This window comes from Balaenoptera ricei, chromosome 2 (assembly GCF_028023285.1).
Source record: "Balaenoptera ricei isolate mBalRic1 chromosome 2, mBalRic1.hap2, whole genome shotgun sequence".
Lineage (NCBI taxonomy): Eukaryota > Metazoa > Chordata > Mammalia > Artiodactyla > Balaenopteridae > Balaenoptera > Balaenoptera ricei.
Genome location: NC_082640.1, coordinates 95,588,656 through 95,605,530, shown reverse-complemented (window position 1 = coordinate 95,605,530; position 16,875 = coordinate 95,588,656). Strand labels below are relative to the sequence as shown.

Sequence of the window (16,875 nt, the reverse complement as noted above, 5' to 3'; positions counted from 1 at the left end):
CAATTACCATCTATTGTTTTTCTCTAAAAAAAATGGTATCAGGTGATCAAGATGGCAAACTAAGCCTTCCCTCTCACCCAAATCCCATAAAACATAAAAGAGAATTGAAAAGCATCTGTATTAGCATGGAAAATAAAAGAGAGTGTCATTACTGAATCATTTTAGGTGGAGTTTTCAACTGAGGTGCTCTATGGTTCCCTAACTGAGGGGCAAACAAGAGACCCAAGTCAGGTTAATCAGATTATTTCTTGGAATACTGTCTCTTGAAGATGGAACACTAAAGTAATACACTCTCTTCCATCTTGAAGAGAGGGAAAAATGGGCAGAAAATAATGGCTGGAGCTGATTCATCCAAATTTAATGGTTGATTATACTCCTTCTGAAGGACTATAGAGTACTATAGCAGGAGAGAAAACAGGGATTTTGTGTTGAGAAAGAAAGAGCCACAGGAAAGCTGGGGGTGAGGGATGGGAAGAGGGCCTACTAGGGGCCAAGTTCATCTTAGAGAACTGTCTCGAGAGGAATCTGCCTGGAGGTACAAGGAGCACTGTTCACGTCCCCAGGCAACAGAAACCTTTTTAGGTGACCGCTTAATATTTAAGTGGGTGGGAAATCAATACCAGTAACCATTCAGCCCTCGTCCTATCCCTGGCAATCAGTGTCCAATGATCTAGTTACCTTCCTATGCCTGCAGTTTTTCATCAATTGGCTACTCTGTAGGGATATTTCTTAAAAATTCCCCAGACACTTGGAGGTTCAAAAGGTAGGGTTGTGGGGAAGGGCTCTCATAAATTATTTTGGGATCAAAATGAGCAGGCTAACATATCCTGAGCTATAGAGCAGGAAGAGGGAGAGTGAAACACCTGTTACAGTCACATGCCAAGCCAATGCACACGGGCAACCTCAGACTCCTGGGGCAGTAACACAGAATCTAATACATTCTCTTCTGGAGATTAGGGCGTTAAAAATGTCACTGGTCTTTCCTGCCAGACTTAATGCCCAAAAGAATTAAATCTTGCTTAACACCTACTCTGTCATAGCTTTAAATTAAGGTCTAATTCATTAAATCATATTCTCAAAATATATCACACAATAAAAATAAAATAATGTTTACATACCTCAAAGTTATGGGCTTTTAAAATAAAAAGATAAATTCGTTCAGCATTCAAATGTCTGGGTAGTTGAGTAAGCTCATTTGTTCTGAATCCTGGGAAGTTGCAACCCTAGAAAGAGGGAAATACCACAGAACAGGAATTACTTCATTCTTTTCAGTATAGTAGTCTCATATGATTACAGAAAACAGATATTTAACTATCATTCATTAACATAATTATTTTACATATTTTTACTAAAAATAAGTAAAATATATTTATCCCACCTAAGAGAAATCTTCATATTATCTGTTTCTATGAAATTAAGAGCACTGACATATTCATATGCCAAATCTAAAAGTAAAAACAATTACTTCAGAACTAATTTTGACATAGCTCAAATTACCAAGAATTTTAGCTACACTACACATAAAGAAATGGACTAGGCAGAAAAAGAATGCTTCTGTATTTGTTTCCAACTTTCTCTCCTGGGGACCCTATCTAAATTTATAGCTATATCTATCTTATTGTAAACATTCTTTTAGATCCACATAATACTTTTGATATATAATCTCATAAAACAGAAATTGTAAATACCTCTATATCCTTCTTTGTCTCCATGTCATCTGAAAGCTGGAAAACATTTAAAATAAAATCTTTAAAATTCTAAATTTAAGAATTTTTATACTTTGTAACTTTGTTCAGTTAACGTGTGTGTGTGTGTGTATGCATCTCTTACTGAGGCCTAGAACGCTGGGAATGCAAAGATATTCCTTGCCCTCAAGTTAGTCAGAGGGCAAGAGAGGAATCAGATACGTATACAAAACACAAAGAGATAAGGGCTATGATAGAATATAAACAAACTACTTATTGCAGTTTGGGTCCACTGGGAAACAGACTGTGAGGTGGAATTTAGTGTTCGGAATGTTTATTGGGAGTGCCTTTGGGATCAATATCTATGGAAGGCAAGAGGAGAGGGAAGATTGAGAAGTCAGCTATGATGCAAGTCTAACAGCCCTGACCCTAAGCAGAGCTTGTGAATTGAAAGGACCCATAGTAGTTGTCCTGCACTGGGTTGAAACTGCCAGGCCTTTCTGTTTCCGACTTGATTAGTCATTGTGAGTGGCTCCTGGATGGTCGTTTACTTGGGAGAGGAAATTCTCTCTGTGAGAGGCAATCCTTGAAGGGGCTGCAGCTGAAGGGTGTCCCCTAACAGCACTCTTAGCAGTTGGGGCAACGGGTCCTTCCTTGAAGGGGAATCTGGGAGGCACATCTTTGTGTCCACTGCACTACTTTACACAGAAAATAAGAAGTCTTCTGTATAAATTAGTTTTTGATCATTTAGACGACATGTTAATATATTGTTTATTATTTTCCATATACCCATTTCCTCCCCCAAATACATAAGCTTACAGGCAAATTTTATACACATACACACATACATATATTATTTAAGAGAAGACATAGGAAACCAATTTGAAAGGATGATTACAGATTGCTAAATGAAAGAGGATCACATTATTGGCATTTTTTAAAAATGTGCAAAGGGATAAAAAAGAGAAGGAAAGTGAGATCAATTATAAGAAAAAAGGCTGTGTGCTTGACAGGTACAGATATAATTGGTCATTAAAGACGGCATCAGATTTAGAAAGATGTTAATGTTAATCTCAAAGTCCTGGCTTTATTCTGCAGGAAGCAAAGAAACACTTTTCAAGGAACAGAGTAATAGTAACACAGAACTAGTTCTTGGTCATACAACCTGGAAAAGATACCACAAAAATATAAATAATTCACGTTAAAATCTTGGATTTCCCTGGTGGCACAGTGGTTAAGAATCTGCCTGCCAATGCAGGGGACAAAGGTTCAAGCCCTGGTCCGGGAAGATTCCACATGCCACGGAGCAACTAAGCCCATGCGCCACAACTACTGAGCCTGCGCTCTAGAGCCCGCAAGCCACAACTACTGCAGCCCACGTGCCTAGAGCCCACACTCCACAACAAGAGAAGCCACTGCAATGAGAAGCCTGTGCACTGCAATGAAGAGTAGCCCCTGCTCGCCGCAACTAGAGAAAAGCCCACGTGAAGCAACGAAGACCCGATGCAGCCAAAAAACATATTTAATAAAAATTATTATTAAAACTTTTGTTAGTGTAATTCATCTAAAGGTCATTTCAATAGATCCTGGAAAGTCATCTGATAAAATTCATTAGAATTTTTGAAATTCTTTTGAAAATTAATACAGAAATCACAATGAATAATGTGACTACCAGTGTTCCCATGTTCCCACAACCTAGAATGGATTACTGTTATTTTAGTATTTGCTTAAGACTATTTAAGATAAAATATGAAGTTTACATATAATAAAATATAAAATTAGATCCCTTTTTACCATGATCTCTAGTTCAAACCGTGTGTTCCCCCCTCCTTGAGATAGTCACTATCATTTGTTTGGTTTGTACCCCCTCAATTCCATTAAAATACCTTTACATATATGTGTATATATATATATAGAAAGAATATACAGACTTTTGGTATGTTTTTAAAATTTAAAGGAATGATATTAACTGTACATATTACTTGGTAACTTGCTTTTTCTCACTGAATATCATGTTTTGACAATCTACACAAGTTGGCATTTATGGGCCTGTTAACTTCCAGACAGCTTTTCTACCAACCTACCTATTCCCTCTGCAAAATATAAATAAAATCAAGAAAAGTTCACAAGCAACTTTTGCCAAACATCAAGAACAAATGATATCCCTATATTCAACAAACTATCTATAGACTAAAGAGATGAAGCTAAGGAACTCATTTTCTGAAGTTTGTATAATTTTTATACCAAAACCAAAAAAGATAATCATAACTTATCAAACACAGATGTAAAATCCAAAGAGCAAACCAAATCCAGTAATGCATGAAAAATATATCCTAATATAAGAATGGTTCAACTTCTGAAAAGCTGTTAATGTAATCGGCCACATTCACACATGAAAGGCTTAAAATAGCTTTTGCTATCATCACAGTGGATTATTTTCCTCTCCATTTCAAACCATGAAGATGTTTTTAGTTTTTGTGCACAGTGATATCTATATTCAAATCTAATATTTAATCTACATCTATACCCACATCCATATATCTTTAATAAACTTGGAGTAAATGTAAATTTCTTTAATCTGAAAAAAAAGCTATCTAAACATTTAAAGTTGTACCTAATAGCAAAGTACTAGCATTCTTTCTGAGTCAGTCAGACAAGATGAGAAACTGGTAACATTGTTGAGTAATATACCTATACCAATAATAATTTCCTATATACCAACAATAACCCATTTAATGACATAATGGAAAACTAATTTCATGGACATTAGTAATAAAAAATTTAAGATACCTAGGAATACATTTAACAGGGAATGTGTAGAACTTATATGAAGAAAATCACACGTTTTTACGTGAGTATATGTGGAATATAAAAACAAAAAACAAAAGCAAAAACAAACCAAAAAAAATGAACAAACCAAACCAAACGAAAAACTAACACATATAAAGAGAATAGAGTAGTGGTTACCAGAGGGGAAGGAGTAGTGGGGAGGGCTAAATGAGTAAAGGAGATCAAATATGTGGTGACAGGCAGAATCTGTATTTTGGTGGTGAGCATGCTGTAGGGTATACAGAAGTAGAAATATAATGTTGTACACACGAAACTTACATAATGTTATAAACCAATGTTACCTCAATAAAAAAATAAATCTTAAAAAAAGCACACAAATCTACTGATAGGCCTAAAATAACATCCTTATGTTTTACTCCCTTACACAAAAATAAACACTGGAGTTAAACACAAAAAAATAAATCTGTAAGAACAATATAACAGAACACAGGTGAATATATGTATGATCTTGTAATGAAGAAAGCTTTCTTAATATTATGGCACTAAAGGCAGAAGATTTCAATAAAAATTATAGATTCATGAAAATGTAAAATTCTATACAGTGAAAAACTACTTTTGGGTTAAAAGTCAACCAAGAAAGTAATATAAGTATGTATAACATATGCTACTGAGAAGGGTTAATAGTTTTAAAGCATAAACAGCTCTTAGAAATAGAACAGCTAAAAAATGCCCAAAGTTCATAAATAGGCAATTCATAATAATTGAAACACAAAAGCTAATAAAAACCTAAAAAATCAACTTCATTAGTGAAATGTATGCAACTGATAACATTTATGCCTATCAATTTGCAAACATTAAAAAATATAATATTAAATATTGACAAGGGGATGGGTAAGGGATCAATCACAAACTCTTTTGTTACGAATACAAATTGATGCCACCTTTCTAGAAAACATTTTGGCAGTATGTATCAAAACACTTAGCTTTTTACATTTTTCCCATGTGGTTCCACTTCTGAAATTTATATTAAGAAAATAATCATGCATAAGCACAATTTTTAGCTCCAAATATGTTCACAGCACCTTTGTAAATAATAATGAATAATGAAAACTAACCTAAACGTCCAACAAAAGGGCTATTACATTAGTTTATTTTTGAAATGATGTAGAATGATATTTAATGATGAAAATTCCATAAAACATTTAATGAATTAGAAATACAGTTTAATTTGAATTTTCTAAAAAATTTTTAAAGAACAATGAAAATGACAATAGTGAGATATATGTAATTTATTTATAAATGATAAAATTAAGATGCGTGCCTTTTTAGTGTTTATCTGTTTTAATTTTCTAAAATGACTACCTTAGTCATAATCAGGAAAAAAACATAAAAAGTAATTTTGAAATTTAAAAAACATTTAAGGAGGTGGATGGACAAGTGGTAGCACTTAAAGTCTTTATAGCTTTAATTTGAGAATGTATTTTTGAAAAGGACTAAGTTTCTCAAAATAATTCAAAATATAATTCTAATCAAACTCTCAAAGAGATTTTTTAAAAAAATTAACAAAGTAATTCTACAGGCAGTAAAAATAACTTATTTTTTTCCTAAAGGAAAATGACTGATATAGGACCTGTATCCCTAAAATGTCATAAATTTTTAAATAACCAGAGGATGAAATATAAGTCTTCAAATAACTTGTAGTGATGTGAAAATGCCAACACTCATATTGAGTGTGTAAAGAAAAATATGAGTCCAAATATTTTAAAAACACAGGGATAGATAGATGATAAAAGACTAAAAGGAAATTTTTTAATGTTATTAGTACTTATCTATGAAATTATAGTGATTATATTTTCTGTGAAAATATAATTTTTTAAGGAAGATGAAAACAAATACAATACCATTATCTTCTTTCCCTTACAGTAATTCCTTAGAAATGCCTTATATTGTTCCAATTTTCCATGAGAACCTTTAAAAAAATGAGAATTCACAACATATAAATATATAAATAGCCTTTAAAATTGAAAAAATTTAAATACTTTAAGTAGATTATATATAAAACCAATGAGATCAACTATTTTGACAACCATAATGCTAGACACACACAGTCTTAGTTAAATAATTATATCTCCTGTTTCCTTTTGCTATTTAGAAATGTCACGCTCCAACTAATATATCTTTAGTACTTATTCCTATATCCAAAGTTTTACCTTAATCCTTTACTACTGAACAAGCCCATGTTTTTCAAACAGCTGAGCCACTTACATTTGGTTGTTTCACGGTCACCTTATATTCAATACAGTACAGTACTTTAGAGCATGGCCCAGTGAAAGACTATGGGGGGCTTTGAAGTCAGATAACCTAGACTTGAGTCCAAGCTCTGATATTTACACATTGAGGACAATGAATATATAGAAAATTATTTTTTAAAAGCATACACATGTGCTCTCTCTCTCCCTATATGTTTATATAGCCACACACGACTATATATATGTAGCTTGTATAATTTCAAAAATATTTTTTAAAATTAAAATAATTAAAAATTCAATAAGGGACTTCCCTGGTGGCACAGTGCTTGAGAATCTGCCTGTCAATGCAGGGGACACAGTTTGGAGCCCCGGTCCAAGAGGATCCCACATGCCGCAGAGCAGCTAAGCCTATGTGGCACAACTACTGAGCTTGCGCTCTGGAGCCTGCAAGCCACAACTACTGAGCCTGCATGCCACAACTACTGAGCCTGCATGCCACAACTACTGAAGCCTGCACGCCTAGAGCCCATGTTCCGCAACAAGGGAAGCCACTGCGATGCAACAAAGAGTAGCCCCCGTTCGCCGCAACTAGAGAAAGCTCACACACAGCAACGAAGACCCAACGCAGTCAAAAAAAAAATTCAATAAGAAAACTGTAACAGTAGTGAATTTAATAGTATTGTATTTAAACACATTCTCAGATTTTGAAAACTCAAGGTCCAAAAAAGGATATTAAATAGCTATATAACTATTATATTTATTTAATACACAGAAAATACTTTATAAGTACAACCAGTATCATTCTTAAGACATATATGAGGAGCAAAGCTTCTTCATCTAGGCAGCAGGAGTGCTTCCTGCAGTGGCCAGTTTAATCCAGTTTTCAGTCTTTCCAACTCAAAGAACCAACCTCACTGTGCATCTCAGAGATGCCACAGGAGCCAAGGGCACCCTCTTATCACAGGTGATTCTCATTTTGACAAAGCTCTATGACTATAACCTCGGGAGCATCACAGAGAGGTCACTTTGGAGCCATGTGGCTGACAAGGTCTTGGTGCTGTGGCCTGATGGAAGGCCTGAGCCTCTGAGATGGGAGAGCCGAGTTCAGGACACTGGACCAACAGAGACCTCTGGGCCCCACGTAATATAAATTGGTGAGGGCTCTCCCAGAGATCTCCAGCTCAACGCTAAGACCCAGCTCCACCCAGTGGCCAGCAAGCTCCAGTGCTGGAGGCCCCATGCCAAACAACTAGCAAGACAGGAACACAACCCCACCAATTAGCAGAGAGGCTGCCTAAAATCATAAGGTCACAGACACCCCAAAACACACCACTGGACACGGTCTTGCCCACCAGAAAGACAAGATCCAGCCCCACCCACCATAACACAGGCACCAGTCCCCTCCACCAGGAAGCCTACACAAGCCACTGAACTAACCTCACCCACTGAGAGCAGACACCAAAAACAACAGGAACAACGAACCTGAAGCCTGTGAAGAGGAGACCCCAAATGCAGTAAGTTAAACAAAATGAGAAGACAGAGAAACACAGCAGATGAAGGAGCAAGGTAAAAACCCACCAGACCAAACAAATGACGAGGAAATAGGCAGTCTACCTGAAAGAATTCAGAGTAACGATAGTAAAGATGATCCAAAATCTTGGAAATACAATGGAGAAAATACAAGAAATGATTAACAAGGACCTAGAAGAACTAAAGAGCAAACGAACAATGATGAACAACACAATAAATGAACTTAAAAATCCTCTAGAAGGAATCAATAGCAGAATAAATGAGGCAGAAGAACAAATAAGTGACCTGGAAGATAAAATAGTGGAAATAACTACCGCAGAGCAGAATAAAGAAAAAAGAATGAAAAGAAATGAGGACACTCTCAGAGACCTCTGGGACAAACATTAAATGCACCAACATTCGAATTATAGGGGTCCCAGAAGAAGAAGAGAAAAAGAAAGGGACTGAGAAAATATTTGAAGAGATTATAGTTGAAAACTTCCCCAACATGGGAAAGGAAATAGTCAATCAAGTCCAGGAGCACAGAGAGTCCCATACAGGAAGCACAGAGAGTCCCATACAGGATAAATCCAAGGAGAAACACACAAAGACACATGTTAATCAAACTATTGAAAATTAAATACAAAGAAAAAATATTAAAAGGAGCAAGGGAAAAACAACTAATAACATACAAGGGAATCCCCATGAGGTTAACAGCTGATTTTTCAGCAGAAACTCTGCAAGCCAGAAGAGAGTGGCAGGATATATTTAAAGTGATGAAAGGGAAAAACCTACAACCAAGATTACTCTACCCAGCAAGGAGCTCATTCAGATTTGACGGAGAAATTAAAACCTTTACAGACAAGCAAAAGTTAAGAGAATTCAGCACCACCAAACCAGCTTTACAACAAATGCTAATGGAACTTCTCTAGGCAGGAAACACAAGAGAAGGAAAAGACCTACAATAACAAACCCAAAACAATTAAGAAAATGGTAATAGGAACATACATATTGATAACTACCTTAAATGTAAATGGTTTAATGCTCCAACCAAAAGACATAGACTGGCTGAATGGATACAAAAACAAGACCTGTATAAATGCTGTCTACAAGAGACCCACTTCAGACCTAGGGACACACACAGACTGAAAGTGAGGGGAGGGAAAAAGATATTCCTTGCAAATGGAAATCAAAAGAAAGCTGGAGTAGCAATTCTCATATCAGACAAAATAGACTTTAAAACAAAGACTATTACAAGAGACAAAGAAGAACACTACATAATGATCAAGGGATCAATCCAGGAAGAAGACATAACAATTGTAAACATTTATGCACGCAACATAGGAGCATCTCAATACATAAGGCAAATGCTGACAGCCATAAAAGGGGATATCTACAGTAACACAATCAGAGTAGGGGACTTTAACAGGCCACTTTCACCAATGGACAGATCATCCAGAATTAAAATAAATAAAGAAACAGAAGCTTTAAATGAAACATTGAACAAGACGGACTTAATTGATATTTATAGGACATTCCCTCCAAAAACAACAGAATACACTTCCTTCTCAAGTGCTCATGGAACATTCTCCAAGAGAGATCATATCTTGGGTCACAAATCAAAGCTTGGTAAATTCAAGAAAATTGAAATTGTATCAAGCACCTTTTCCAGCCACAATGCTACGAAACTAGATATCAATTACAGGAAAAAAACTGTAAAAAATACAAACACATGGAGGCTTAACAATACACTACTAAATAACCAAGACATAACCGAAGAAATCAAAGAAGAATTTAAAAATACCCAGAAACAAATGACAATGAAAACATGATGACCCAAAACCTATGGAATGCAGCAAAAGCAGTTCTAAGAGGGAAGTTTATAGCAATACAATCCTACCTCCAGAAACAAGGAAAATCTCAAAAAAACAACCTATCCTTACACCTAAAGCTATTAGAGAAAGAAGAACAAAAAAACCCTAAAGTTAGCAAAAGGAAAGAAATCATAAAGATCAGATCAGAAATAAATGAAAAAGAAATGAAGGAAACAACAGCAAAGATCAAAAAAACTAAAAGCTGGTTCTTTGAGAAGATAAACAAAATTGATAAACCATTAGCCAGACTCATCAAGAAAAAAAGGGAGAAGACTCAAATCAACAGAATTAGAAACGAAAAAGGAGAAGTAACAACTGACACTGCAGAAATACAAAGGATCATGAGAGATTACTACAGACAAGTATATGCCAATAAAATGGACAACCTGGAAGAAATGGACAAATTCTTAGAAAAGCACAACCTTCTGAGACTGAACCAGGAAGAAATAGAAAATATAAACAGACCAATCACAAGCACTGAAATTGAGACTGTGATTAAAAATCTTCCAATAAACAAAAGCCCAGGACCAGATGGCTTCACAGGTGTACTCTATCAAACATTTAGAGAAGAACTAACACCTATCCTTCTCAAACTCTTCCAAAATATAGCAGAGGGAGGAACATTCCCAAACTCATTCTACAAGGCGACCATCACCATGAATCCAAAACCAGAGAAAGATATCACAAAAAAAGAAAACTACAGGCCGATAACACTGATGAATATAGATGCAAAAATCCTCAACAAAATACTAGCCAACAGAATCCAACAGCACATTAAAAGGATCATACACCACGATCAAGTGGGTTTTATCCCAGAAATGCAAGGATTCTTCAATATACTCAAATCAATCAATGTGATACACCAGATTAACAAATTGAAGGATAAAAACCATATGATCATCTCAATAGATGCAGAAAATGCTTTTGAAAAAATTCAGCACCAATTTATGATAAAAAAAAAAAACCTGAACAGAGTAGGCATAGAGGGAACCTAACTCAACATAATAAAGGCCATATATGACAAACCCACAGCCTACATCATTCTCAATGGTGAAAAACTGAAACCATTTCCACTAAGATCAGGAACAAGACAAGGTTGGCCACTCCCACTGCTATTATTCAACATAGTTTTGGAAGTTTTAGCCAATCAGAGAAGAAAAAGAAATAAAAGGAATCCAAATTGGAAAAGAAGAAGTAAAACTGTCACTGTTTGCAACTGACATGATACTATACATAGAGAATCCTAAAGATGCTATCAGGAAACTACTAGAGCTAATCAATGAATTTGTTATAGTAGCAGGATACAGAATTAATGCACAGAAATCTCTTGCATTCCTATACACTAATGATGAAAAATCTGAAAGAGAAATTAAGGAAACACTTCCATTTACCATTGCAACAAAAAGAATAAAATATCTAGGAATAAACCTACCTAAGGAGACAAAAGACCTGTATGCAGAAAATTATAAGACACTGGTGAAAGAAATTAAAGATGATACAAATAGATGGAGAGATATACCATGTTCTTGGATTGGAAGAATCAACATTGTGAAAATGACTATACTACCCAAAGCAATCTACAGATTCAATGCAATCCCTATCAAACTACCAATGGCATTTTTCACAGAAATAGAACCAAAAATTTCACAATTTGTATGGAAACACAAAAGACCCCAAATAGCCAAAGCAGTCTTGAGGGAAAAAAAACAGAGCTGGAGGAATCAGGCTCCCTGACGTCAGACTATACTACAAAGCTACAGTAATCAAGACAGTATGGTAGTGGCACAAAAGCAGAAATATAGATCAATGGAACAGGATAGAAAGCCCAGAGATAAGGTGACCATATGTACGTGGGTTTATCTTTGATAAAGGAGGCAAGAATATACAATGGACAAAAGACAGCCTGTTCAGTAAGTGGTGCTGGGAAAACAGGACAGCTTCATATAAAAGAATGAAATTAGAACACTTCCTAACACCACATACAAAAATAAACTCAAGATGGATTAAAGACCTAAATGTAAAGCCAGACACTACAAAACTCTTTAGAGGAAAACATAGGCAGGACACTCTATGACATAAATCACAGCAAGATCCTTTTTGATCCACCTCCTAGAGAAATGGAAATAAAAACAAAAATAAACAAATGGGACCTAATGAAACTTAAAAGATTTTGCACAGCAAAGGAAACCATAAACAAGACGAAAAGTCAGCCCTCAGAATGGGAGAAAATATTTGCAAACGAAGCAACTGACAAAGGATTAATCTCCAAAATATACAAACAGCTCATGCAGCTCAATATCAAAAAAACAAGCAAACCAATCCAAAAATGGGCAGAAGACCTAAATAGACATTTCTCCAGAGAAGATATACAGATTGCCAACAAACACATGAAAGAATGCTCAACATCACTAACATTAGAGAAATGCAAATCAAACCTACAATGAGGTATTACCTCACACTGGTCAGAATGGCCATCATCAAAAAATCTACAAACAATAAATGCTGGAGAGGGTGTGGAGAAACTGGAACCCTCTTGCACTGTTGGTGGGAATGTAAATTGATACAGTCACTATGGAGAACAGTATGGAGGTTCCTTTAAAAACTAAAAACAGAACTACCATATGACCCAGCAATCTCACTACTGGGCATATACCCTGAGAAAACCATAATTCGAAAAGAGACATGTACCACAATGTTCATTGCAGCTCTATTTACAATAGTCAGCACATGGAAGCAACCTAAGAGTCCATCGACAGACGAATGGATAAAGAAGATGTGGCACATATATACAATCGAATATTACTCAGCCATAAAAAGAAACGAAATTGAGTTATTTGTAGTGAGGTGGATGGACCTAGAGTCTGTCATACAGAGTGAAGTAAGTCAGAAAGGAAAAAGCAAATACAATATGCTAACACATATATATGGACTCTAAAAAAAAAAGAAAAAAATGGTTCTGATGAACCTAGGGGCACACAGGAATAAAGAAGCAGATGTAGAGGATGGAGTTGAGGACACAGGGAGGGGGAAGGGTAAGCTGGGACGAGGTGAAAGAGTGGCATGGACTTATATACACTACCAAATGTAAAATAGATAGCTAGTGGGAAGCAGCTGCATGGTACAGGGAGATCAGCTCGGTGCTTTGCGACCACCTAGAGGGGTGGGAGGGAGATGCAAGAGGGCGGGTATATGAGGATATACGTATGCACATAGCTGATTCACTTTGTTTTACAGCAGAAACCAACACAACATTGTAAAGCAATAATACCCCAATAAAGATGTTAAAAAAAAAAGACGTATATTACAAGTTTGCCCGTTAAATAAAGAATAGAATAAGAATCACCATCAGTATCTAAAACTATTGTGAAAGTGTTAATAAACACAACTAGGTAAAGGTTATATAAATACTGAAAAGTAGTAAGAATTATCATTACTTACAGATACGCTTTTCACTCAGTCTGCAGTTATCCAATAGTGAATGCTAGGTACTTCTCACAGGTTAACTTAGGTCATATAGTTCAAGTCTCACTCCCTTTACTTTGGGTTGTAGGTCTAACTTTTTTTATCTCCTGACTCTTGCTGACTTGCTTGTCTCTGGTAACAGTATTAGTTGATGCAACCCTGTTTCCCTGATATTTGGTTACCTCTGCTCCAGCTCAAAGGTCAGAACTGTTTTAGGCTTTATCCTAGCAACACTTTCTTTGAATGCAAATGTTCAACTAAAAATCCAAATTGGACCATTTTGAAATGAAGAGGTTTTAAAATTGAATATATTTATGTTTATGTTTTGATATTTTATATCTTAGGATTTCATTCTGTATGAGAATACACATACACAGTGATAGACACACACACAAGTGACAATTACTTTACGCATATAAAAAATAAGGTTTACTTGTCCTGGAAATTATTCTGTTCCACTCAAATATTTCAGAGACATGGTTTTTCAGAAGAATTGAACACTCTGCTAATCTTGACTCCATGGCCATGGCTGCATCATGTACTCGTGGGACATTTCCCCACAGATGTGTATAAATTGAAGTAAATGAACTATCTTCTTTTATTTTCTTCAGAGTACATAACAATTTATCATTATCCCCAAAATGGATTTCCTTTGGCCAATGATCCTGCAAAAAATGAGACAATACAACTTAAATCATTTTTAAAAATGAATTTAAATAGAAGAGTTCAAAAATCAATGAGCTGAAATTGAGGCTTTATTCTATAGCATTATTTTTTATTAAATGCAATTTTTTAATTTGTGAAAAAAAACATAAACTTTAGAAGTTTCAGATGCTTTACAAAACCCTTTTTTATCATCTGAAAATAAGTTGCTTACTTGACTGATGACCCCATCATCCTTGAATACTTTAGCATTTATTTTCTGAAAACAAACCCTCAGAATAAGGAAATTGGCATTGTTACATTGTTCCTATCTAATTCTCTGAGTTTACTCGTTTCATCAACTAAATCAATAATGCTCTTTATAGCAAAAGGCTCTAGTTCAGTATCACACATTGTGTTTAAGCATCATATGTCTTTAGTCCCCTTCAGTCTACAACAGTTCCTCAGTCTATGTAATTAAAACCACAAGTTCATACTGCTAACTCTAATTCCAGTTCCAAACATTCTAGTTTTCTCTCTTTCCATATTATGATTACCATCTCCAACAGTGAAAAACCTAGCTGCCATTATCTTAAATATATGTACGTATTTGATCAATCCTTTCAGGTAGCCCATCTCTCCTATCCATTGCCAGACTTCACTATGTGGATGCCCCTCTCATCCTGCTTAGGCTCTGACTTCTCATAGCAGGCCACAGCCTACCTCCACATTTCCTGAACTACCTCCCCACCCGAGGCCACATGTGAATACCATCCTCACCCCCTTGGACCCTGACACCTGTGGTATCACATGGATACCTTTCCCCACGGTGGCTGAGTTCAGAAAGGCTACTCTGGGTGACAACAGAACATTCCCCTCCCCCTGCCAATGTGGATGCTGCCTTGTTTTGGCCACCAAACGGCCTTAGGACTACATTGTTCAGGAAGGGAAGGAGAACAAGGAAAGGGAAGAAAAGAAAGGGAAATGAAGGGAAGGAAAGGGGAACCACAATATTAATATTTGCGAATCTAAGTTTATCTTTTAATAAAATTGTTTAATACCAAAACAAAGAAATACAGCTGACACAATTAAAGGTTTGTGAATAAGAGAATGCTTTCTGAAATAGTAGGAACTTTCACAGGATGAAACTCTTTAAGAGGAATTTGGGTAAGATATTCTGAGAATTTAGCTTAAATGGGAATAAATCTGAAGTCTGCAGATCAGAAATTTTAAACCTGTGTTGGTCTATTCTACTTCCATTTTTCTTCCTTTAAAAGCTTCCTAAACCCACTGTATTCTCTAATGATAACAGGTACCTGATTAATACCCAGCTTTTAATGCTGGAGAAGTTTCCCAGCAGGATCTAGGTGCCCCTGCCATTTTGGAAAAAGAGAATATTTCTTAGATACATAAGTGCCCTCTCCCAAATCCTATAAACATACATCTTAAACAAAACACATAACCACCTGGGGAAGTTTTCCAGCATTAAAATCTGGATGTGTCAAAAATACAAAGATCTCAGAAAAATAAGATGTGATCACAAGATATACTCCCTGGAGACAAACATTGTCAAATTAGAATGACAGCCAGATTTGAAAACATAGTCCTTACGTTATGGGTCATCAGTTGCTATCGTTAGGGACACTGGGAAAGTGGGGAGAGGCTAAAATGGAAATGAATTTGGGAAAAGTGGGGAGAGGCTAAAATGGAAATGAATTTGAACAGATTTTACAATATGCACAAAGGTTCATAAAAAGGTAGCCTTTATGCCAGACTTGAGATATCACAATTCTTGTCCAAGATACTGAATTACAGTATGAGGTGAATAAAGTATCTTGAAATTCTACCAGCCTGATTAGATTATGATTTCCCTACTTTAAATAGTGAAATATATGTGATTAATCTATAAATGATAAAATTAGGATGCTTATCCTTTTCAGTGCTTATCTCTTTCTTTTAATTTTCTAAAATGACTATCTTAGTCATAATCAGAAAAAAACATATTGGTAATTTTGAAACATAAAAAATTACATTTAAGGAGGTAGATAGATGAGGGTGGCACATAAAGTCTTTATAGTTTTAACATTATATAATTTTAGAATGTATTTTTTAAAAGGACTAAGTTTCTAAAAGTAATTTCAAAAGCCTACTGTAATTCTAATCAAACTCTCAACAATTTCTTTTTAAATTGACAAAGTAATTCTATAAGCAATCAAAAAGAATTTTTATTTTTTCCTAAAGGAAGAGGACTGATGTGTGAACCAGTCACATATCAAAGTCCCATAAAACAGGATATTCTACTTACCAAGTTCTGAAGCTTTAAGAATTCTTCAATGTTCTTTGGAGGTTCTTGCATTTTCTAATGAAGTAAAATCAATATTGTTCATTAACATAAATTCAGATTGTTTATATGATGCTTACACCTAATTTATTTAAGTACATTATGATACTGGACTTAAGTTATAATTTTCAGAGCTGTAAGATATTGTTAAATATTCACTTTTGTTAAGTCTTTGCACTTTGAAAAGGGACAGAGATCAATGTTTAAATTCTGAGCCTCCAAACCAAATTCTGTAAAAGGCCTCCCTCTCATACACTGCTCCTGGAGAAAAGCTCCATATGAATCCTGCTGAATATCCTCATTTCCAGTTCCAACAAGAGTTC

At 35.4% G+C, this 16,875-nt stretch overlaps 1 protein-coding gene across 2 annotated transcripts in view; it reads right to left on the bottom strand.

Annotated features, from left to right (window-relative positions):
- FAM227B (family with sequence similarity 227 member B) overlaps positions 1 to 16,875 on the bottom strand; it is a 290,963-nt gene that overhangs the window by 252,824 nt on the left and 21,264 nt on the right. For both annotated transcript variants that reach the window (XM_059913331.1, XM_059913330.1), the window contains exons 2-6: positions 16,517 to 16,570; positions 14,003 to 14,234; positions 6,377 to 6,444; positions 1,689 to 1,724; positions 1,119 to 1,223 (exon numbers count right to left, since the gene is read on the bottom strand). In XM_059913331.1, coding sequence (XP_059769314.1) covers positions 1,119 to 1,223; positions 1,689 to 1,724; positions 6,377 to 6,444; positions 14,003 to 14,234; positions 16,517 to 16,567 — 492 coding nt within the window. In that variant the 5' untranslated portion in view covers positions 16,568 to 16,570. The remainder of the gene's footprint in view (positions 1 to 1,118; positions 1,224 to 1,688; positions 1,725 to 6,376; positions 6,445 to 14,002; positions 14,235 to 16,516; positions 16,571 to 16,875) is intronic.